At 49.8% G+C, this 24,147-nt stretch overlaps 2 protein-coding genes across 9 annotated transcripts in view; one reads left to right on the plus strand and one right to left on the minus strand.

The window, feature by feature from the left end:
* The window catches only part of raph1b (Ras association (RalGDS/AF-6) and pleckstrin homology domains 1b), a 31,355-nt gene extending 10,804 nt beyond the window's left edge, over positions 1 to 20,551 (minus strand). The window contains exons 1-7 of one of the 8 annotated variants that reach the window (XM_078098021.1): positions 20,241 to 20,551; positions 3,810 to 3,929; positions 3,369 to 3,474; positions 3,074 to 3,268; positions 2,407 to 2,837; positions 1,720 to 1,791; positions 1,177 to 1,251 (exon numbers count right to left, since the gene is read on the minus strand). In XM_078098021.1, coding sequence (XP_077954147.1) covers positions 1,177 to 1,251; positions 1,720 to 1,791; positions 2,407 to 2,837; positions 3,074 to 3,268; positions 3,369 to 3,474; positions 3,810 to 3,929 — 999 coding nt within the window. In that variant the 5' untranslated portion in view covers positions 20,241 to 20,551. Of the gene's footprint in view, positions 1 to 1,176; positions 1,252 to 1,719; positions 1,792 to 1,977; positions 2,014 to 2,406; positions 2,838 to 3,073; positions 3,269 to 3,368; positions 3,475 to 3,809; positions 3,930 to 6,430; positions 6,583 to 8,416; positions 8,450 to 20,240 lie in introns of those variants that run through there. The other 7 variants (XM_078098024.1, XM_078098022.1, XM_078098019.1 and 4 more) reach the window with 7 other exon arrangements.
* A 1,352-nt stretch (positions 20,552 to 21,903) lies between these two features.
* LOC120821291 (uncharacterized) lies at positions 21,904 to 24,121 on the plus strand. Its single transcript, XM_040179681.2, has 4 exons — positions 21,904 to 22,250; positions 22,752 to 23,030; positions 23,124 to 23,263; positions 23,652 to 24,121. The coding sequence occupies exons 1-4, from the start codon at positions 22,172 to 22,174 to the stop codon at positions 23,766 to 23,768; spliced, it is 615 nt and encodes a 204-aa protein (XP_040035615.2). The 5' UTR covers positions 21,904 to 22,171; the 3' UTR covers positions 23,769 to 24,121.
* Positions 24,122 to 24,147: the final 26 nt, after the last annotated feature.

The raw sequence follows: 24,147 nt of genomic DNA on the forward strand, positions 1-24,147 counted from the left end.
GAGTTGGGTGGATATTACTGTGAGAGCCAGCTTCCCTCTGGGCCTCCAGTATACTCAAACAAATGGAAATATCTCAAAGGGTTTTGGAGAGCAATAGTCCATGCAATGCCAATGACTGCTAACAGAGCAATTTGAGTTTAGCCTCACACGAGTCTTCTATTTTGAAGTTGTTCAAGGACATCAATGTGGTGAAAATAATCAAAATAATCCTCCCTATCCTGCATCACATTAGTAGGACTTGTGGTTTGTCTCAAATTAAATGCTCTTGGCCCATTCAAGCTCTGCACTTGGCCATGTGTCATGCAGCAATGGCAGAATAAGCAGCTGCCAACTTTGAACCACAAATCTCAACACATCTGATCGTCATGAGCTTTGCACGGCAGCCCGAGGGCTGCAAAGAATGCAATGTCAGCAGAAACTGACTGCCGCCAAGATGTTTACAGTAAGAGTTGAGAGTCGAGAACTGACACATGATGGATTCCCAGATGTGATATCGTATATTAAACCGTGGAGCACAGATTCATTTCAAGTGTGGTGCACAGAAACGCACGGCTTTGAGAGTACAGCTTCAGCCGGTTTAACATCAGCAAGTGGGGGAAAAAAATTAATCTAAAGAAAAAACATTGGACATTATTTTTTTTTATCAACACACAGAAAAATCCTGGACCGACTCCATTTATCGCTGTAGCTCGGATAATGTCAAACGTTGCAAAGCAAACACCAGCTTCATGGAGAAGGAAGAAAAATGAAACACCATTGAGAGAAAAAAGATCCAATGCCAGTGAAAGTTAAAACGTGGAAGCGAGTAGGACAAAGGTGTCACGTGTGATAAGTCTTTAAGCATGTAAATGATAAAGAATGATGCAAGGGAAAAATCCATACAGATGCTCTCACCCTGTTTGAGGTCCATTACTCTCAATTTGCCTTGTGCATAAATGTTTCTCATCATTTATGCATCCCTACATTTCTAAGATTCTCATTTGGCAGCCTTCACAGAGAGCGTGAGACTGTTATTTCCGCGTATTTCTTCAACCAGGTGACATTTTCAGCAGCTGTTGGATTTTTCTATGCAAAGCTGAAAAGAGGAGCCGTGCACGCACACACACACACACACACACACACACACACAAACAAGAGTAAAATCAAAACAAAGAAGCGAGTGTATGAGGAAGTCACCTTGGTCAGGAGGTGAGAAGGCTTTCCTGCTATGCTTTTCAGAATGAGCGAGGTTTCTCGGTCCAGATAGGAGTGCTTGGGTGAGGAGAGGATAAAGATGAGGGCAGAGGAACAGAAAAAATAGAGAAGTCAGTGCCGGGTGATTCTTGGAGGGCTTATTAACCGCAGGTGTCCTGGTCTGAAGAAGTGTGGAAGCGTGGGAAGGTTCCCGTGAAGGGAGCGCTCAGCGGCCGTGGTGGATGTGGGCATGGAAGCGGTGGCTGTGAGTAAGTACTGGAGATGTGCACAGAGCAAACGTGACTGCAATATGTTGTGTGTATGTGTGGACCTGTGGTCTACTGTGCATTCTAGCTCATCTACAACACCACGATTCCTCTTTCACGCCACACACACACTTACCACTGACAGGTGCATGCATTAAACAAAAACAAAAGGCCCGACATTTCTTTGTCGGTGGGGACTTAAATGATACACATTACATGGGCCAATGCAAAAAAACACATTTGTGCACACATGCATGCGCTCGCTCACACACACACTTACAGTGGCCCGATCCACTTCCCCCTCCCGCGAGTTGAAGTCAAGCTGCCGTCTGGCCCGTCGCAGTGTGACATGCTGGGAATGTCAGGAGGTGCAGGCAAGGTGTGTGTGTGGGTAGGGACCACAGATATAGGAAAGGATGCAAACACAGATAACGTGATGACATGCAGGGGGAGGGGGAGGTTAGGGGGGTAGAGGGGTAGGGGGGTAGGGGGGCAGGGGAGGTGCATGCTAACTTCTCCTTCAGAGCTGAAATACAACCTCTCTGTCCCGGCGTCCTTTCTCTAGCTGTGGCGCCTAAACATACGTATGTGTTTTAGTACATCAGCTCGGAACCTTTTGCTCGGGGAGTGAGCAAAAGAGTTCAGAATGTTAACATTGTAATCCACACATAAGCGAGTCTCAGAGGAGATTACAGTGTGTCCGTGAACACACCACCGGATCCACAATACGCATCCGTGTCGTGGATCCACTCTCAGCATGCGCTTCCTCCCGGGCGTCATGCTGTTTGGTTAAACATGCAGGAAAGCGCTTACCTTGCCATTACGTGTGGAAATGTACGCGCAATCTTTCACACACACACCTTTTCATTAGCCGAGGAAAGCACGTCTGCCTCTTGGATATGGATAGGTTTTTCTGTGCGTGTCTGTGTGCGTGTGTACGGGGGGGGTGTTTCCGTGTCGGCCGTACCTCCGTGCTGGTCTGGTTCTGACCCTGTGTGCTCGGGCCGCTCTGGGCCTCCACCTCTCCACCTGCCATTACTTTGTCAATGTCCAGCGAGTCCATGCTGGACGCCGACGCGCACGCCGAATTCACGCTGGACCGCTGGGACGGCGCTTCCTGCTCGCTGACCGCGCCCACCGAGCCCGTCCGCCTGTGCTGCCCGCCGCCGGACGACCCCGACGAGGGCCGCCGCAGCGTGGCGGAGGAGAAAGAGGAGGACGAGGACGAGGAAGAGGATGAGGAGGTCTGGCGCGCCGCTTCGTCCATGCTGAGAGAGGCCTTCTCCAGCTGGGAGGTGATGTCATCCAGGGAGATGTTGGAGGCTGCGGGCCGGGCGTTGAGGCTGCCGCCGCGCACGGTGTTGGCCGGCGAGGCGCGGGTACTGCTACTGGTGCTCCCTGTCGGGGGAGACGAGGACAGCTCAGAGGAGCCGCTTTCTAAATGGTGTGTGACGATGCTTTTTCAAAATGAATGCAATATCAATACACATTATCACACACACATATGGCTATTGTATTGAAGCCACGCAGCCACGGAGATCATCATCGTTTTTATGGCCGGAGTAATGGTTTCTATAGTTGCTAAAATACTACAAGAAGCACCATTGTAGAGGCAAATGGTTCAGCTGGACTACCTCCACTGCTTCCTCCCCCACTGGTGCCTGTGTGCTTGGTGCTGGCACTGCGCCCCCCAGGGCCCCGCTGCTGGCCTTTGTTCTGGCCGCGAGATGAAGAGTTTGGTTTGGAAATGGTGTTGAGCTCCTGTTCAATGGTGCACAGGTCGGCCATCAGAGCATCCAGGTCCACCGTGTCGCCCTGATTCAACGCCTCTGCAGGGAGTTAAGATAAGCACAGAGACGGGGGGATGGGTCATGTGATTTCTTTCTCCGGGGGAGGGGGGATCTGTGCTGTGAAATATTGAAGACTCACCGTTTATGTTGTACATAGAGAAGCGGTAGGAGAAGTTGGCCATGTTCGTCTCCTGCCTGAGAGGAGGCTTCTGCAGCGGTTTCTGAGGTTTGCCATCATCCAGACTCTGCAGAGCAGGCACACACACACACACACACACACACACACACACACAGGCAAAGCATGAGATGCACATATGCAAAAACCACACACATTCTGACCCCACAGGCAAAGCACCGGTTCCAAGCAACCACGTCTGCCTGCTCGCGTGTTACTCACACACACGCTAACCCGCACAAATACATGTTACGGGAGGGGAGTTGCTAGGTTACAGTAAAGGGACAGGATTAGCAGTGTTAAGGTTGCTATGGATACAGCCCTTTTCTCCCTGCTCCTCTACCTGTGTGAGTGTGTACCTATCTAGCAAACAATTCTTTGTTTTGTGCGTTTGTGTGTGTTAACCTGTGTCAGCTTGTCCAGCTCGCCAAGCCAATCTCCAAACATCTTGTCCAGGTCCTGGTCCTCCTTATCGCTGTCCTCCTCCGCTCCGTGGTCCAGCTCATCGTCTGATACCTGCTCCATCTACACACGCAAAAACAGAGGTGGGTGATTACATACCTTTATTCAAATTCGCACACTGTCAGATCACACCAACATATGAGAAATCATCTGAGAGAGAAAAAAAAAAACAACTTCAGCTCAGCTCATGCAGACCTCACTGCCTGTTACCATGACAACTGCTCATGGACCCCTAGCGGGCACCCTGTGCAGTCTGATCGGTGGAGGGCACCTTAGCGTCTTGTGTGCCTTTTCTCTATTTCCAGTTAGGGAACCGAAAGAAAGGAATGTTGACGGAGGACTGGGGGAGCCGAGCGCCATCCAACAGTGCCTAATATCGACGTGCTGAGCTCCTTTGGAATTCTATAAACCTGCAGTGAAGCCACTATTCCAGTGGTGCACACGATTGGACAGTGGTGAAGGATTGAATCAAAGCACACTTAAAAAAACACAAGCAGGTGGCTTTTAATGTCAATATGGGGCCGTGCGAGTGAAGGGAGGCGCACTGTGCCGGTTGCAAGGACCCAGTTGTGGCAAAAGGTGATGACAGAGCTCCCTCTGCTGGACACAAAGGGAAGTGGTGGAACTGCAACATGAAGCAGTGTGTCTGGTTGACTCGGTTCCAGCAGCCCATATCTCCAGTATTGCAACATAACGGTTGATGGCCTCTGAAAGGCATCTTGAAATGTAGGACATAAGAACACTAAAAGGCGACACCAACCGCAGGACTCAAATAAAATGGCCTGAATACAAGAGACAAGAACTGCCCAACCCTTTTCCAGTGTTGGAAATCTGGCAGACGCAGGATTGCAGTTAAGACCTCAGAAATCAGAAAATGAGTCCAATATGTTGCATCAATAACTGCTGACGTGCCTCCCCCTTCCTTTATATAATTTCTAGGTCAGCTGGGCCCTCAAACTGTTTAAACAATCGGATATTACCCAACCCGCGGGATGAATAAAGACACATGAATGCCAGCCCTCATCCACAGGAGAGAATTTTGACCTCCAGTGGAAGGGAAGCACTGCTGAGTCACGCCTGGATAGCCAATAACGTCAAATCAGAGTACAGCCTGACGAGATACTGGCCCACTTAAGACAGCCCTGGCATTGGTACAGTCCAGTTTCCCCCATTGATGTCTTCAGGATGCGTCACTCCCTCCTGTTAACCACACTGTGTGGCGTCAGTCACCAGTGGGCACCGGGAAAACCGGGATTAACCCCTCCGACGACCCCATGTTTGATCCAGAAAAATGTGTTTGTGTGTGTGTGTGTGTTTTGGTGTGTGTTTAACCCTTTGTGGTTACACAGAGTCCTTGAGAGCAATCAGAAAGTGATGACGTTGTTCTTCGGAGGCGATAAAAGCTGGCAATAAGACACGCTGCGTTTGGCAAAGCAAACAGGATTATGACGGCTGCGGCATTGAAAAGCTAAACACAAAAACACACACAAGTCGAGGGGCGCTCGTTTCAGAAGCCATCACATTCCTGACTGCACACATGTTCTGCTCCTTTAAGTCACTGTATGCGGTGCTTGAACAAAACATTCTCCCCCAGTCTGCTTCTGAGCCGCCTCTAATGTGTGTGTGTGTGTGTGTGTGTGTGTATATACACGTGTCCATTACAGTGTTGATGATGGATAGCTTCCTGTTTTGGCGAGAATATCAAACACACATGGAGTTGTCATCTTGTCATAAAAGAAACAAGTCCATCAAGTGTGTGTGTGTGTGTAAGAAATGCTAACCATGCAATCATGAACGTGTGTGGGAGTCCGAACAGGAAATGGCCAGAATGTGCAGAATTCCTAATTTCCCTTATGGCCTGTTTTTGACAGGAAACAGCAGCTGTCCTTTGACACTTATTGGGGAGATTGGGGGGGGGGGGGGGGGTCCAGGTCGTTTACAGGCAGTATATACAACAGTTAGGCGTCATTTAGATTATATGGAGCAATAATTTCTCCATGTGGAGACCCTGAAATGTGCCACACAGTCATATCTGTTCGGGGGTTCCAGTGGGACCAGAGTGGAGTACCTCGCGTTAAGGAGTGACATGGCTGGCCGGGGGCAGGCAGCAGGAGATAATGGCTCAAATCAAATGAGCTCGCGTTGACATTTGCCAATACTGCGAGTGGTGCTTTCATATGTAAATACAGAAGCAGGAAATGAGTCGGACTGCAGCGCGGCTTAAAAGAAACAGCTGTGTTTAAACAGCAATGAGCCTGAGGGCCGTCACAACGGTTCAAAACACACATATTCACACAGTGTCAAGCCACAATATTAATATAAAAAGACGGAAAAATGACAAAAACAAAGAGCACTTTGAAAATAGCTCAGCAGCGCTCACTCCAATGGAATCATCCACTGCAGGTTTAAGTGAATTACCACCTGAGGCCCTGCTTTTAAGCTTATGGAGCATGACTTGCAGAGAGGAAGATGGGTGGAAGTTGTGTGTGTGTGTGTGTGTGTGCAAATGCACTCCTACTACACATGATCGCAAAGCACACAATGGCCTTGGCCTTCTCCCTCACCGATACTGCACGGCCCCTCTCGCTTGTATGAGCGTGACCAGCACTCATCTGGCTCCTGTGAGGGTTCGTTTGCTCAGAGGTCCGGGGTCAAAGGTTAAAAGGTCCGCCCAGTGGAATCCACCCCTGCAGCCTTGGTTCTCGTTCTCTCTCGTTCTTTCGTTCTCTCTCGGTTAAACACAGTTTCCGTCGATGCTGCAGCGTCGGCAGGTGAGGAATAAAGGCGAAGATGAAAAGTGTGTTCTGGGAAATTGGATCCCTCTAAATCTCAGAGACAAGAGCAGCACAGCTTCCGGTGCTGAGGCGGAGGAGGACTGGTCTATCTTTAGACTAAGTCGCTCACATAACAGAGTGTCGAGAGGATTGGAAAAGGGAGCTCTATGAAAACAAGATGTAAAGTCGCTGAACAAAGAAGAGCCTTCAATAGTTCCTACTCCCATCGACCAACTCTGAAACGACGCGGAACCGTCTGAATATGAATAGAAAACAAGTTTTGGGCACACGCTCCCAAAGACTACGCAAACCTTACACAGTCAATTTGTGCAAACCTCCACCCTGAAACAAGATCTGGAACGAATGGCGAGAAAGAGAGGGGAGGAGGAAAAAAGGCCGAAGGGAAAGTACTTGGGCGTGGTGCAACATGACATCATAGGTCAGCTTAGGTCTCCGTGGCTCGCTCATTCGTAACCATGTCATCCGGTTCACGTTTAGCGGAGTTTGGTACACAGACGGGTCAGCACACCAGCTAGAGGCTTCGAGACATTTTTGTGAAACCAGTAATTGAATCCATACAATTTAAAAAGAAGAAGATCGATGCAACAATACACACACAAATCATCACCTGTTAAAGTGCCACCTGTTGTGTTCTGGCATTCGGACATGAATTTCCTCCGATGTTTAAGGAACAAATGAAAGCCTTTCGTATTTCCATCAGACAGGAAATGGGAGGGCTGGGATGTGGACCATGACTGTTGCTGCGTAAACACTATTGTGGCCAGATACTCGTGCTGCGATGACCAGTGTCAGTGTTTCATCGAGCACTTCTAAACACACTATTTTTGGACCAAACACTGACTACCTGAGTTTGCGTTGCACTATAGGACCTTGAAGGTTAACGCAAGCGAGGACCACACCCTTCGGATCTCCTTCAGAAACATGGGATTACACACAAACTTCCAAAGCCGCCGAGCCCTTCCAGCTATTTCCTCTCCATTGATCCGTGCGAAAATAACTTGCAAATATCAGACACCTTCATTCTAAATATATTCTTGACGCGTCACATAATCCCACCAAAGCAAACTAAACCCAAGGAGAAAGGGAACGGAGGAGGACCGGACAGGGGGAAATCAGCAAAGCAGTTACAGAAACTCTGAGCTTTTATCGGGCTTTTGAGCCGAGGAGCTCGGCTGCAAATGTCGAGGGGGAATTCATGAGAGTTTAGTGGGACACAAACACTCGTACTGAGGGGAGACCACAGGGGGCAAGATGCAGACAAAGCTCCAACAGAGGGAACAAGGAAAACATTTAGCATACTGGTGGCTAGGAATAGATGGGGGGGGGGGGGGGGGGGGTAGTAAACAAAACAGCAGGAGAGACTGCAGCCTTATTTTGAAGGGGAAGCAGTGTGATTATTGGGTGTTTGCAGGGCCGTCGTGCGTGAGTAGGCACCTCATAGCTACGGGACATATTTTAATAACAAAGACACCGGTTATGTAAATGAAAGTGCCAGTATCTCATCACCATAGAGATTCACTTCCATGCCTGGATAAAAATCAGTGTAACTGAACATAAATATCATGTTAAAATTAATGATTTTCAATTAACTTAACAGCCTATGCATTAATTTAACATGGCAGAATTTTCCCTGGCATGACATAAAATAAAAAACGGCTACATTAACCGGTTTTCCTCCTCCCTGCTCATGTGAACCAATCCTCTGGTGTGAGCGCCGCCCCTAGCCCGACAGACTGTGAATCACCACTTACTCACCCGCGTGTCCGATCGTCACCGGGGCCATAAAATCTAGACATAAAACACAAACCTGAGTGTCAAGATATTGAAATGACGTCCTGTGTCAAAGTGAAACCGTCTATAGGGTAACACACACTTTGTAACCCGTCTTATGTGTGTGTTTGTGTGTGTAACTGGACAGCCGTTTGACTGCGGATATCAAAAGGTTTCAGTCCCGATGATAAAGCGATCTCGTGGTAGATGTGCGTGCATGTAGTAATGGTTATTTCAGGGCTCGTGTTTCCAGCGCAGTCTGTGGTTAACAGATGTTACAGCGGGAGAGGAGCCAACGAGAACAGATACACACGTTTTTGCAAGTGTGACGCTCAAAGTGACGTAATATCATGATACGTAGGGTGAATGCATCCTCCAAAGGTCAAAGGATTAATGATAGTGATTAGGTTTTAAAATCGGGAGAGGAATAGAAAATGGGTGAGAAACAGAACTTTCCACGTATACACTTGAATACCATGAACAGATGACATTTGAAGAGTTCCAGCAGTTCTTTATCCCGGTTTGGCATCAATACCCCCTCAAAATTAAAATCAAGATAATGAAGAGAATGCAGATCCGACACCTATATGAATGCACTCGATACCGGTATATTCACCAGAATGCCAGAGCTAAAATATTAAGTTTCTTTCTATGATTCTTCACCATAACAGAGGGGAGAGAGCATTGAAGGGAAGGAGGCGGCAGAGGCCAGCGTCGAGGCGCGGGGGAGGGACGGAGGGGACAATGAATAGGTACAATGATGGCGGGAGGGAGCCGTCCATTAGATGGTGAATAAAGGGGAGGCCCTTATGGCCAAAACAAACTGCTTCAGTGTCATTAGTCAAGCACAACAGAGGGACAGAACACACTCAAGCTCACTGAAGCACGGCGCAACACTCCTGGCTTATACGGCCAATTAGGAAAAAGGGCAAAGAAAGGGGCCGGGGACCGGGAGGGAGGAAGAGGATGAGGGGGGTGTCAGAGGTGGACAGATGGAGAGTGAGTAGGAAAGAGGTGGGAAGGGGGGGAGGGAGGGCAAGACAGAAAGAGTGGGCCAAACTGAAAGCAGGGAGCGAGAGGGAGTGCGAAAGCGCACGGTCACACTGGTGTGGGCGGCATCGGGAGTGAGCCGAACATCAGCTGCCGTGGCATCGGTTTGAGCGGCCGTCGCCACGGCAACACACGTGCACATTTCCACGCCGACGGGCCCCCCGCACCCGTCTCCGCGTCAGTCTACAATTTGAGCAGCACACAAGCGTTGATCGGTCTGTTCTCGTCTTATTTGTCTCCCTTTCCCTTCTTCTGGCAGTTGCCACACCCTCTCCCCCCCGCACGCAAACACACACACACACACACACACCGACCGAGGGTGTGTCCGCCTCCCTGCTTCCTCCAGGGCAGTACTCCAAACAAGAAATCAATAGTCTTGTCCCTGCCTTTGGGAGGCTGGGTTACACACCTCCATGTGCACGCGCACACACACACACACACACACACACACACACACACACACACACACACACACACACACACACACACACACACACACACACACACACACACACACACACACACACACACACACACACACACACACACACACGGGGCTCAGGTGGTCTGCTGCAGTGGGCTCACACCGTTTTTAACATGATGCATCACTGCTGCAGCAGACAACGGAGGCGGGCCCGTGGGGAGAGAGTAGCCGGACACCAGAAAGAGTCACTCCTCATCAAAGACAAGACACACTGCTCTGAGAAGCACACACACGTTTTAAAAAAAGGCTCTGCAATGCTGTGAAGTCGCTCTTCAACTGGCTTTCTTGTGCTGTTGCTGAGTAACGCTAAATGTGTATAGCACATGAAGGACCTGCTGTAACGGATTTAGATGACTCGATCGCAGTTGTTTAATTAAATTAAATAAATTTATATATATATATATATATATATATATAACACTTTAGGATTTTGCATCGCCCTCTCATCGATAGTTAACTAAAACCTTGACGGTGCCAACCGATTTCATCATTTTGTGTCTTGGTCGAGCAGAACAAGAGGTGCACATCTACCACCTGTTGGGGAATACAATCCACAGTACTAGCACACTGCACAAGCAACACATGCACACACACACACACACACACACACACACACACACCGTCTGAAGAACACATTCATGCTGCAAAACGCCAGCATGCTGCACCTAAAGGCAAAGAGTAATGCACACATGCCGCTAGCAGCTGGGAATGTCTTCCGCTGTTCGCGTATGGCGTTTCCTACCCCCCCCCCACCTTCCCCCCTGCAGCTGGCCCCTGATTGGCTGATGAAGACATTCTTCTTGTTATCTGAATTGAAAGAAACTGTCCCAAGCGGTGGTTGTAGTAGTTTCTCGTCAAATCAGTGGTATTTCCCCCCCCCGCCTACGCCACCTCCATTATTCCTGCCATCCTCTTGATTTCAGATTGCGCACACACACACACACACACATTCACTTATGTTGACATAGTCCTCACGGCCGTCCCTGAGACAGTCAGCTGAATGAATGAAACAGTTGCCATGACAACCTCATCACAGAGGGACAGAGACATTAATTGAAGCGCCGCCTGTAAATGTTGAATAATATCGATAGCCGAGCGTCAAAACATGACACACACACACACACACAACAGCACGCAGACATAAACCTCTCTGACACACAAGCATCCCGACTTCCTGGAACAGTTTGAGTCCAGAGAGCGGGCTTCCTCCTCTGAGCCTCTGGCTCCATCCCCTCTGCTGGGGTCCCAGTTTCAAACTCTGCTTCCTTCCACGTCCGCACCGCTGGTCTTTTTTTCTTTTTTTAAAACACATGCCAGGTTTGTGTTCCCGGTACAGGAAAATAATTCAGTAACTCAGAGCGTCTGGGACTTTGTCCATTCACATTCCACCCTGTCAGTGTTTTCTAGACACATTTAAATACTTTTCCCAGCTGACCACTTTAGCCACAAATCCCTACAGCTGTTGTGGTGCACTTTTATTTCTCAAACTCCCGAGTCGAGGGGGAAAAAAAAACATCAAATCTGACAGAAAGGTCCTATTATTAACGGTAGAAAAATAAACTTGGGGGGGCACACGTGGTCATGTGTGCGTTACATAACGCGACATCGCTTGTGCAAATACCAGTGGAAACACTGAGCCTCCGGGTTGCAAATTCAACGCAGATCTGCGATAGTGAGAGCGTGAAAGGCTCAGTGTGGGGCGGGCGCCGACCGCAGCGCCGTCGACCTCACGTGGTTCCACTTTAGCCTGGAATCATCTCCTTCGCCGAGGACGAGCTCTCCGCCGACGAGATCCTCAGAGGCTCGACTGCTTTTTCATTTGGCTTTGATTTACGTGGCTCTCTGGCGAAGGCTTTTAAGGCGGGAGGAGGGGGGGGCCTCCCTCGCCCTCCACCCGCTCTGGAATTACTCCCTTTTTATTACAAACACACAAAAACCACACTGTCAACTTGGGACTCCACTCGGGGAGGAAAAAAATGGCAACAGGCGGTAGCTGCTTTGGGCATACGGGGGCCGCGATGACAGCCGGCGTTCGGGACCACCTTAAACACAACTTCCCCCGCAGCTTGCTACAGCAGCAGCCTGTCAGGTATAATAGTCTCTGTGGCGCTGGAGCATCGCGAAGCTTCCTGGCAGCAAAGTCAACCGCGTTTCTTTTTCCCCCTCCGCTCAGAGGTGACGGCCCCATTTACTCTGCAGCTTACAGGAACTCTTACCTCTAAAGTGGCTTTCGCTCCTTCATACGGAGGTTAAAGGTCAGACGAAACCACCAATCCACCCCACTCTGCGTCGGAGCTTTTATTTACTGGAAATGGGAGTCGGGGAAATAAAATCAGATGTGATTACGGGTCTATTTTTGGGACTAAAGTAGAAAAACACAATCCGTGCCGTCCAGGGCCGTCAGCCGGTCAGATGCCAAACTTATAGATCCTTTGTTCCCTCTGAGACCCGGCGGCCGCCACAGCCCGATTTCACCGTCACAAGAGTGCAGGGGATTAACTGCTGAGTGCGCCTGGAGCGGGAGACTTACCGAGGCGTGGACGCACGCGACGCGCACAGCGAGACAGAAACCTATCGCAGGGGCTCTGAAAGCAATCAGGCTCCTCTGCCTCCGCCACAAACTGTCGCCGTCATTACTGCCGAGGATTAAGAACGTGACGTTTGAGCTCATCGCAAGCCTTCTCCATATCACACACACACACACACACACACACACACACACACACACACACACACACACGGCCGCCGTAATGAGCACGCCAACGAGTCAGAGCACAACTCCAAACTGTGCTCAAACTCTTACTTGCTACTCACTGTGACTCAACGGCCTAAACGTTTCAACTCGGCACTGCATATTCGTGACCCCCCCCGAACCCTATTGGATGCTGAGCCACAGCCTGGTCACAGAGGACAGCGTTGGTTGTAGGTTATGAACATTTCAAAGCTATGATTTGGTCGCAGTGTGTATTTACTGTGTGTCTGATGTCGCGGCTGCCGGCCTGTTGGTAAAAACCCTCGTGCGCTTCAGCTGTTCCGCAGTTCTTCTGCACGACAACTGTTGTTCCACCGAGCAGACCTCTCGTCACCAGCTCCGTGCGCCAGTCACCCATACGTGCGTGCGTGCCCGGGGGGAAAAAAGAAGAACCCCTCTCTTCCGCCCCCCCCACCCATCTCCGCGGTGTAATTTGCCCGCGGTTAACGTGTGATCTCACTCAGTCAACACGAGGCCATTGAGCAGGTGTTGCAGTGACACACGGATGGTTGCAGCTGCGCGGGGGGGGGGGGACGACACAGTCGCTCCAGTCACAACAGCGCGCGGGGGGTTGGGCAGCTGCTCCGATGCTGGGGACAAAAGGCCTGGCCATGAGGCAGACGTACGGGCAAACAGTGGCAGCTTCTGATCAAAGAGGGAAACCATTTGTCATTTTAAAAAGAGACTCTCTTCAGTCCGTATATTTATGGAGGCTGTGCTTTAAGCTGTATAGAGCAAGATGCCCTGGAAGATATATTGTCCCTCATTACTGGACACTTTGAAAACACACCCCTGCCCCCAAAAAAAGGGGTGCTGTGTGTCACTCTACCTGCGCGTAGTTGCGATAGACTTTATGTGGCTTGGATCAGTGCTCCACTTCAGCAGCAGGCTGAGGGGAAAACACTCGGTCCAATGTAGTGGACACAGGTGTGTCCTTGTCCACCCACACTCTGTCCCATTAACAGTAATCCTGCGGGGCAGCTCATTTCCTGTCAGGGCAGGAAGTGGGGAGGAGGGCAGGGCCCCGTACGAGCAGAGGTGACGATGATGTCAGAGCAGGAAAAGAAAGACGGGACTGTTGTCGGGGATGTACAGCAAAGCAGTGAGAGCGGGCCGGACGTATGTGGAAAATCCCAAATACGTGACAAGAACTTCCTGTGATGCGGATTTAATCTAATAAGGGTTTTACGTCTCATTCGGATTACAGTTTGGGAAAGACTACACCCATAACATCCAATAAACAAGCTTTATTTTATATGAACCACAAACATCTCTTCTATTACAGAATGTTCTATTTCAATACAGACCATAATAAAATGATTGGGTAACAGCAACAACAACAACAACTACAGCCTTAAAAATACGACTGTGCGGTTTCAACATCCCCCCCTCTTCCCTTCAGAAGATATGCTCCCTTAATTCAATCATGATCGGTACAGAAATGGCTGCAACCGGAGAGCTTTATTGATCAGAAACACGCAACAGCATCTCAGTCTGCTCTCAGAAAAAGATGGGGGCTTCGCAGTGACCCTGAGCCTTTGCACAGTAAGCGCATTGGGGTGAAGCGCCAGTCAGGTGACGAAGCCGATCCTCGCCGGGAAGCTGCATCGATCGAGTCAGATTGTAAAACATCCTACAGGCACCACCGTTGTTCCTCAGACGACGTGTCCAACGCCAGACTGTTTGGCTCAAGGGACTCGCGTTGACTTTTAGTGTTCAAAGGCCCCTCGGTCAAGTGACGAGCTGGGGGTCTTTGCACCCAACAAACAAACGACCTGGTCACGGCGCCGTCGAACCGACCTTCCACTATCGTCCTGACCACCTTAACAAGCAGGCGACGGCTGGTGGCAATTCCCAGGAGCTGATCTCCTCCTCAGCCGGATTTTCCACAGTCGTGCAGGCGAGGCGCTCAGCTGGGGAGAAACCACACATGGTGGGAATTACGGAATAATGCTGCGTCAGGAATGTTCCCACGATGGCCAGTGGGATCTGGTGGAGGTCCCAGTGGCTGGCCGCCCGCCAGCGGGGTTTATGGGTAATGTAACGCACACACACACACACACACACACACACACACACACACACACACACACACACACACACACACACACACACACACACACACACACACACACACACACACACACACACACACACACACACACACACACACACACACACACACACACACACACACACACGCTCAAGTGCCTCCGTGTCATAGTCCACTCGTGGCCCCGCTCCTGCGGTTGTTGAATCTAAAGTAATCCTGCGTGTTTCATTTGACTGCAACTCTCGCGCGCTCACTGCTGTGAGATTAACGCCAATAATCTCACCGACAGCAGCGGGAGGGTTAAGGTCAACCCATCCCGACCTCACAATCGGCGCGGCCTCAAAGCCAACGGCGGTGCCAAACCCGGGTGGCTGACCTCGGATCCAGTCACTGAGAGTTGCGCATGGGCCAAAATAAATCGGGAGTCACTAGAGAGTGAAGATCAGTGGAGCAGAGAGAGATCAGCAAGCTACTCGGCCACTAACTTAACCCAGAGAGCCATCCGAGAGCGGCTCGGGCTGCCGGGGTATTTCGTCAGTGGGATTTAGCAAAATGCACCCACACAAGTGCAGAAACACACACATCGAGAGCTCCATTTCGTGAGATTAAGCCTGCATGTCTGAGGGACTGTCAAGGGATTCTATTGCGCAAAAATGTGTCAATCGGCTTCTACCGCGGCGACTGTGCCTGTTACACTCGGGTTTTCTCCGCATGACTTTTGGATTCCTTTTTCTGTGTCCTCCATGAACCCTGCTGTAAAAAAGAAAAAAGAAAAAGAAAAGCTGTACAGTTAACGAGGAGCACTGGCTTGAAGTGAGAAAAGCAACAAAAAAAAGTGCAACTTCCAGGTCTTGGCAGAGGGAAACGAAGAATGACCTCAGTGTTTCCAAGCAGTGGTATTTCACATGACATCAGCTGCACTGAAGAACATTTCACAGACTCTCGAAATCCTCCATCTGATGCTTCTTTGCCTTCGCGTCGGCTGCGTTGTGGGGTCGCTGGGGACCTGGCAGCGCGCGGGGGACCCCTCGTGGCCCCTTGCCTCGGGGTGTCACGGCAGGGCGACCTCGACCAGGGCGTGCTGCCGGCGGACCGCCTGGGAAGTGTAGCTACTTCTAACAGACATGAAGTGGGGGTAGTTTCTGTGATTATGGGGGGGAAGTAGGCTAGAGTGCATATTTAATGGCGATAAAAACAGGCCATTTGAGTTTGTGAACCGCCGGTTCGTGGGTTGAACTGAACACAGAAACACTTACGAAACACTCGGGAGAATATACGAGAGAGCCTGTTTTTGCCTTTAGTTCAGCGCTCGCATGCAGTGCAGCTGGATCCCTGAGACTGCCACAGCTCAAGAGGATCACCAGTTAAACCCAGTGCCCCCTCAGGTCTGGGGATCCATTTCCAACGCGTGGTGAGATGTTCGTTTGTTTGTTCCAGTGACTTAAAACCACACAAGATACTGCAAACACAATGTGAGGCTAATCCGGGGACTTTGTAAGACGAGCAAGCGTCTTACCGCTGCTGTGCTTTCAGGGGGACTGGCTGCAGAGATCTGGTGGTTTTATCCAATTCAATTAGGGAGGCCGAAACGTGTCGCGGCAGAGAAAGTGATGCAGAGAGCAGGACATAAATCCCACTTTCTGCGTCTTGCACCAGGCGGATCAAACGCCGCCGAGGTCGATCGTGCACATTCTTTAATGCGGCGGCCAGACGGCGCGTGCAGCTTCCTCCGAGTTGCACTTTGTGCACCCTCTTTCTCTCCCCCCATTATCCTCTCCGGGCTGGACTGCCACGTCCATGGATGCGTCCCGTGGCGGCGGCTTTTCACTTGGTGCCGGGTTTCATGGGCAGGTTGGGGCGGGGAGAGAAAACACGGTACCATAACTCACTGATGTGCGTCCCGTTTTGCGTTCTGAGGACTCCCACTGGGATGACATTCCCTTTCCCCAACCTTGGATGCTGAGATCAGTATCAGGGGGGAGGAGGAGGTTTCCCTGACGGCGTGCAGCTTAACTTAAAAGACAGGTGTGCAAAAAAAAAAGTGGGCTCGGGGCTTTGAGACCGTTTTCACTTTAACGCGGTGAATGGAGCAGACTGTAACACAGTAGAGGAGGTGGGGGAGGAAGGAGGGGGGTGAGGAACAGCCACCTGCCAATGTCAAAGTCACACTGATTAATGGCTGCGTAAGCGGCTTAAACGTGCGGCGCAGTGAACGAGGTGGCGCACAAAAGGGACAATTAACGGCTGAACAATCAAGTATTATAGCAGATCAAACGGAATATAGGAAAATGGGTCACGGAAGAAAGTGGAGTGGAGATGAAGGCCGACTGTTACGTAGTTTAATATCTGGACCCGATAAATTACATCTGATTACAAAAGAAGTATCTTCACGAAAACATGCTGTTGCTCTAAAAGAGGCTTAATTCCAAACCCACAGTTTTGCACAGAAAGGAGGAAAACATACAAGCAAAGGCAGGAAATAACTGTTTCTCCAACTACAGTCGCCTCAGTAGACGGAGAATGAATAATACCCAGCGGCGTAAAAGTAACTAAAAGGGGGACTTTTCCTTCAAGCGTGCACGTCCCACCAGGACTGACCCGAACTAAAAATGTGAGAACTCGCTCGCCCAGTGGCACAGATATGAAAAGGAGCCGGGCAATCTAACCACGGAACCGTCCCTGCTGTCTTTATGCAAGCGGCGTTGCCACCTAACGGAGGCCGAGATCGCCCGTGGCCCCCCGAGAAGAGAGGCGAGTGGCCTCCTTCTGCCCGCTCCCATCAGCGTCGCAGCGGCGCCCAGACGTCGTTCTGACACACCTCGATGTCTTCCACGCGAGCGAGTAAAAGTGCACATTGGGGTTTTTTTTTTCCTCCCCCTCCTCACTGTTGACCTTGTCGAAAGCACAGATGTCAATCATCGCGATGGGAAAGGCTACATTTGGATTCAGAACAATTAATTTCCCACCATAGAGGGCGGAGGATGAACGTCTGCGGGTGCGTACGAAAAGGCCGACAGGAAGGGCAGCGTTCATTTGGGCACGGTGGAGAATTTTGCCGGCTACAGGCGGGCGGGGAGGCCATTTGTCTTTGTTTCCAAATGGCAGGGGCAGCTGCAACCAAAGGTCAGCAAATTGTTACCAGAACAAGGCCCTATAGAGGCCGGGGGACCACGTGCCTGCGACAAGAAGGAGGAGGAGGGGGTGTGGGGGGACAAACCCAGGTATACACACTCTCCCTCGTGCACGTTGTCGCGTGTGGCATCTCGTTTGGCCTTAAGAAGCCGGGCGCCAAAGGCAGCTGGTGGGAGTTTATTCGCGGCCTCCTCGACGCCGAGCCGCCGTACCCTCCAATCAAGTGTCACTATCAGGTTACAAGCCCCGCCCCCCCGCTCCAGGGTCTCTGTCAGAAGGTAGCGTTTGAAGCGCCATCCAACGACCCCTCCGCCCCCCCCGGGGTGTAACCCAAGCTGGGTAAACCTACTCCCCAACCTCCATCGCCACCTTCTAACCACCGACTCTGGAGCTTTTGTGCAGCCTTCTGCCCAGGGACACACACACACACACACACACACACACACACACACACGCTCATGGGATCATTCATCAAGCCCAAAATGTATTTGACAACTGTTGTGTACTCAACTAGATCAACTAGATTCCAAGGATATCGAGCCAAAAAGAAAATGATGAAAGTAAAACAGAGGGATGCAGGGATGAGAGCAGAAGAGCTTATGAGGAAACTGTGTTTCTGGTTACGTGTTTTTGAACTCTGAAATGTATATAGTTCTTCTCTCTCTCGGGTTTCTTTCCAACAGCCTCCAGACAGAAATCCATTACATGCACTTCTAAACAGGAGCAGCCCAATGACACGCTCTCGTCTAACATGTGTTTCACCTCCGTGGCTGGAAATGTAATTCACGACTGAGCTGTTTGCCATAGTGCCTGACTCGGACGTCCACAGAGTAGACGTCTTCCATACGACTTCCGGGACCTTTTACTTTGCAATGCCAATCAGTTTAAAATATAAAAAAATGTGTTTGGCATGAATAAATCACGACAATAAAACTTTAAGGAGGCGACATGGCTCGTCGGTTCAAGTGGGGGAAAGAACATGTCCCCCAAAAAGTTGCTTCAAACACTCCATCCTCCGTTCCACTTTACGGTTTGATCATAGAAGTTCTTACATTAGTAAAGTGACACGATAAAAATACAAACGTCTCCTCTTCTGCATCCATGGCTGGACAGTAATATGACAAGCTTAAAGACCTCTCCCCGAGGGGAGGGGGGCGACCAGGAGCCCGAGCAGTCATCATCATCCCGTTAACTTGCATTGTAAGCAAACGGGCTGCATTCTTGCTGCAATGTCTCCGAGAATAAAACATGGTCCTCGTCTGGCGCTCGCACGCCTTAAGGACACAGACGGCGCATTATAATGCCTCTGTGGGGGGGCGGAGGGGGGGGGAGAAGCCCAGGCCAAGTGGCCTTTTTTCTGTGTTTGTTTGTTTTGTGTATTAAACACAAGAGTTACAAAAAAGATGTAAACAACACTCACAGGCGGATGTTTATTGGATGTAAAAACCCTTGGGCCCATATGGTAGCCGGCCAGGCTGTGGCATGGCGTGCAGCCCCTCTACAAGTGACCTTTGAACCCCACTGTCAGTGGTGTGGGGGGGGGGGGGGGTAGTCCTTATCTTTTTTTTTTCTTCTTCCAATGTTCATGTCTGAGCCAAGTTCCCCGTCGGGAATCCGGACAAATGAAGCTGCAGCGGATGCTGGTATTAAACATGATAACAAAGTATGGACGTGTCATTCGATCCGCTGTCCCCCAACGAACCGAGGGGTTATTTAACCGGGTTTTGAGAACGTCACGTTCGGGTAAACGACTCCACCGTCGGCCATAAAACCAGCAGCTGGTCGCCTCTCCTCCGGTCAAAACAGGGTGGAGACCGTCCCCCCCCCCCCCCCCCCCCCCACCCACACCCCCATTGCCTCCTCTCCTCGGCCCCGTGCAGGGGAAGAGGAAGAGGACGCGGATTTGGGAAAGAATCCCTCCCCCGCGAGAGGGCTCGGTTCCGGCGGACAGACCGCATCGTAACAATGGGCTTGGGCCCGGCCTCCGCGTTCAGAAAACCAGCGTTTTCTCCCAGTCGGCCCGAACGCAGCACGCCCTTTCTACCCAAGAAAAGCGGGGGGTTGTTCAATGGCCGCACACAAATGCCCCCCCTCTCCGTCCTCCTCCTAATTAGACACCCTGCCACACAAACACGGACTTTGAGGTAAGAACACGTTCGTGCTGTAAGCAGCCGGCGGTGCTCGTGTAATAGCGGGGAGGTGCAGCGGAGTCTAGGATGGGCTGACGTGACACCCCGTCATTTAATTATGATTGACAGTGCTCGCTGAATACAAGGCGTTGGGAAGCAAAGCCGTTGGATAGTTAACACAGAAATAGAACGAAGAGAAAAACGCTTACATTCAAGCCGGATTCACAAAGGAGATCCTCTCTTCTCCTGTTGTTCTCCAGCGGGGGGAGCAAACACCGCCGACCTCGGGATGGGGGGGGGGGGGGGTAATAAAAAAAACCCTCCCGGTGCGCGTAGTTATCTGTTTAAAAGATGAATCTAGCGAAAAGAAAACGGTCCCGTTATCCTCATGTTTCCACACGCTGCCTCGTCTACACGCTCGCCCTCCTTCCCTTTCCCGTTCTTCTGTGCCGGAGCCGCCGAGGACGCACGCTGCGCGTCTCCGTCGCTTCCTGTCCAGCCCAGAGCCCGGAGCTGCCTTCAGGGCCCGTCGGAAATATATCACACTACGGTCATTTGGCAAGAAGAGTAGTTACCTAAACCTAATCATAGACTCGGGGGATAAATACACACTGCGTACTGTCTTATCCGAGTTGAACCAAACACTTATTATCGGTCAGTTTTCTTAGGATTCATTGTTATATAAATACAAGTACCCGTGAAAGGAGGAGTCCTGGACGAACTGTGAAGGCAGCATCAGTACCAGTAGCTGTTCAGCCTGAAGAGTGATGATGCTGATAATAATATTAATGATAATATTACCAATCATGTTAATGATACTACATGTATACTAGTGTCATTATTTATATCACAACAACAATATTAATAATGAATATGTTATAGTGGTTCTTGCTGATGCTGTCCTAAAGCCACCCTCGCCGGACAAAAGACACTTCCAGATTAGGAGACTATTGCATGTTATCCATATGGGCACATGGCATTACTAACCCGCCAATCCCCCATCATACATTCTCTGAATTAGAATTACAGACAACATTTTAGAAAATGCTATAATCCCCATTTCACAATCCCTTGAATCCGACACCATGTGTTGCCACACAATGTCAATATATCCCTCCGTTGTATGGTCTTTAATCCATTTTCTGGGCAGTTAAACGTGTATAGAACTTAAAATACATTGAAACAAAGTTATATGTTTTATTTATATACATATATACATTCTTTTTTTCCTGGCTTGTCGCGGCACCAAACTAAAAGTAATGCTTTGTCGCCACACAGTGGACACTTAAAGCTACAGCATCCTCCACCTAATCCTATTTTGTCGACAGAGCGATTGTTTGTTTTTTTAATCAATCATTCAACCAATCATTTGGTTTTTTTTAAAGCACACAAACTTGTGGCATGGAATTACATTCTCATACAGCTTTCCTAACTGACGTATGTTGACCGTCACTCATACGGTGTAAATTCAGTCTTTGTGAAAAATTTGCCACTCAAACAAATGTCAGCACTAAATGTTTTCTGTTTCTTAAAGTGTTTCGCTAAACCGTTGCAAATTATACACGGGGTCATCGCACTTTCAGTCACTCATTCACTCAACTCACTCACGACAGTTCCAAGTGTGGCTGCAACATAACACGACAGAGCAGAAAACACATATTTACACAATATCTTCTCATATTCAGTTTTGCAACGCTTATTGGCATTCATGCCAGTGTTGCTATCAGTGTCTGTACTTTCAAGCAAAAGCTCTCACATTTAGTTTAAAACGGGTAGCAAAAGGCGGTTTGTGTGTTTTATAAACATCCTGCCCCTGAATAAAACAAACAAAGTCAACTGGAACAGAACGGCCTTGCACCGACCTTTGGGTCTAACCGAACACACAGCCATCGTCAAAAGTCACAAACTCTGGGAGAGAGCGGAAACTTCAGAAAAAGAGGCGGTTTCTGTTACAGGATGTTTTTTCTGCATAAGAGAACGTGTGAGGCATCGTGGGAGTGCTTCAGAGAATACAAGCAGATCAGAGTTCCTCTCGCAGCACACGGTCGACGCAGTCCGCCGGAGGAGCTCAGAGCTTCTAGAAGGTGCACGAGGGAAAGCCTCGAGGCGAGTTCACGGTCTCGGTAGCAAGAACGTCAAGATGAGAGCGCGCTGGATGTTCATGGTGCTCCTGAGCTGCGGGTCATATCATGTCATCAAGACCCTGGACGCCTGCAAGGGTACAGTGTAAACCTCATTGCAACACACACACTCACATTCCTGCTTTTAGTATTTAGAAGTGCTGGTTGCTTCATTGCATTGTGAAAAGGTTTTGTAGCTCAGGTTGCCACCTCGTTCAATGTGTGGAGGTTGTCTTGAGGAACATGGAGGTGTTCCTCAGCAGCTTCCAGTGAGTAGATACGCATCGGCCTTTCATCTGGCGACTACCATTGTTCCTAAAATGAAGCTGGTAGTCTCCTACCGGGGGGATTTGTGGGGTGAGACATCAGAGTCAACAGAAGAACCTGAAAAGAAAGTGTGGTGGAGGGGCTGTGAGGTGACAAGTGGCACGAAGTGAATCTCATTCGGGGGGCATTAAAGGAACCTCTGCAGAGTTCGGGCTGTAAGAAGCAGTTTCGTTTTTACTGCATCAACAAACACCAACTGGGCCTCTTCCAGCTGTGTGTGTGTGTGTGTGTGTGTGACGCAGCCACAATTACAAAATCACCTTTTCTCTGCAGGCTCAGTCAAAGCAGAATGCGTGCCTGTCGGGGGAGAGGTGTCCGTGCCCTGTCCAAATGTGACGGGCGAGGACGTGATCATCCACCTCTACAAGGACCATACAAGGATTTGCAACCACCAGTGCACCGAGGCCGGCATGAAGCTGCGCCATGACAATCAATCCTACACGCTCACTGTGGTGAATTCCAGCAGCAATGGAATATACGGATGTCAGAGCATAGCCATGTTCCCGCCGCCCCTCACCAAAACTACTCTGTGCATTTTGGTGCTCGTGGATGGTGAATATTCCAAAAAAGCAACGGTGCACGTCTTCAATGTTGTGCGCTCGTGGCCCAGTGGGCTGATTTACTCGGTGTGAATGTTTCTCACAGGACACCAATGCACCGGCCCAGAGCAGCCCTGCAGGACGAGTGGGGATCAGTGCGATGGATTCCTATGGATTTGGATTCTGGGGCTTGTGCTTCTTTGCAGCTACAGTGTAATAATCACCATCATCGCCAGCATCATCTGGGTAAGATATTCCATATAAACGAACACCAGACGAGGAAGCCATGCTGTGAGTGTGTCAAATGTTTAAACCGTTTTAGGGAAACATTTCCATCTTTTACTGAAAAACAGCACGGTTGAATGTAAAACAATTCCCCCCTATTTTGTGTGGAGTTAGAAAGTTGTCACTTGTAATATCAGTGCGCATGTGAACATTGAAGAGCTGGATAACAGATGTGTTGCGCGTAAATAGAAGCACAACAAAATAGGGGACATGTACCGTGAAGTTCTCAGAAACGTTAAAAACCCAAACAATTTCTTTTTGCTTTTGGAAAGTTAATCAGCCTTCAGAAATCACACTTTTGAGCCTTTAAATAATTCCACGCAATGCTGTCGTTGGTCCCTGCCTAAAGGTCAAGTGGAGGTCATTGAACTGCCAGAACGACTACATGAACACCAAACCCAAAGCACATAAGGACCAGAGGAAGAAGAGGGGGGGGGTTCAAATCCCGATTTGCCGTCACTTCTGACCCCCCCGGCGTCTCATCACCACGTGCACGGCCGTCGTCCTCGTCAAGCGTTGTCACGAGTAAAGCTTTGTTCTTTTGTACCGTCAATACTGGTTGTCATGTGCCTACATGGCAAAAATGAGTAGTTTCTCCTTTGGCAGTTGTGGTTTTATGAAACATTAAAAAAAAGAAAAAAAAATGTACCCAACTTCCTGTTTCGCTTACACAGATTTTCAAATGGATCCCCTCTTTGTGGTTGAAACAGAAGTGGGTGTCTGAATGAGGGGATTTAACCACAGTTGTGGGGTTTAGTGGGCTCGTGAACCCACGTGGTGACACGCGAAGTCCCTGGTCCGTCACTGGTCTCTGGAATGAAGAAATAAAAAAAAAACAACACACA

The sequence above is a fragment of the Gasterosteus aculeatus genome, chromosome 1 (genome assembly GCF_964276395.1).
Source record: "Gasterosteus aculeatus chromosome 1, fGasAcu3.hap1.1, whole genome shotgun sequence".
Taxonomy (NCBI): domain Eukaryota; kingdom Metazoa; phylum Chordata; class Actinopteri; order Perciformes; family Gasterosteidae; genus Gasterosteus; species Gasterosteus aculeatus.

Coding starts and splice junctions, on each gene's coding strand:
- LOC120821291 (XM_040179681.2), top strand. CDS start 22,172: ATGAGAGCGCGCTGGATGTTCATGGTGCTCCTGAGCTGCGGGTCATAT. Junction 23,031..23,123: donor CATTTTGGTGCTCGTGGATG/GTGAATATTCCA, acceptor TGTTTCTCACAG/GACACCAATGCACCGGCCCA. Junction 23,264..23,651: donor TCATCGCCAGCATCATCTGG/GTAAGATATTCC, acceptor CCCTGCCTAAAG/GTCAAGTGGAGGTCATTGAA.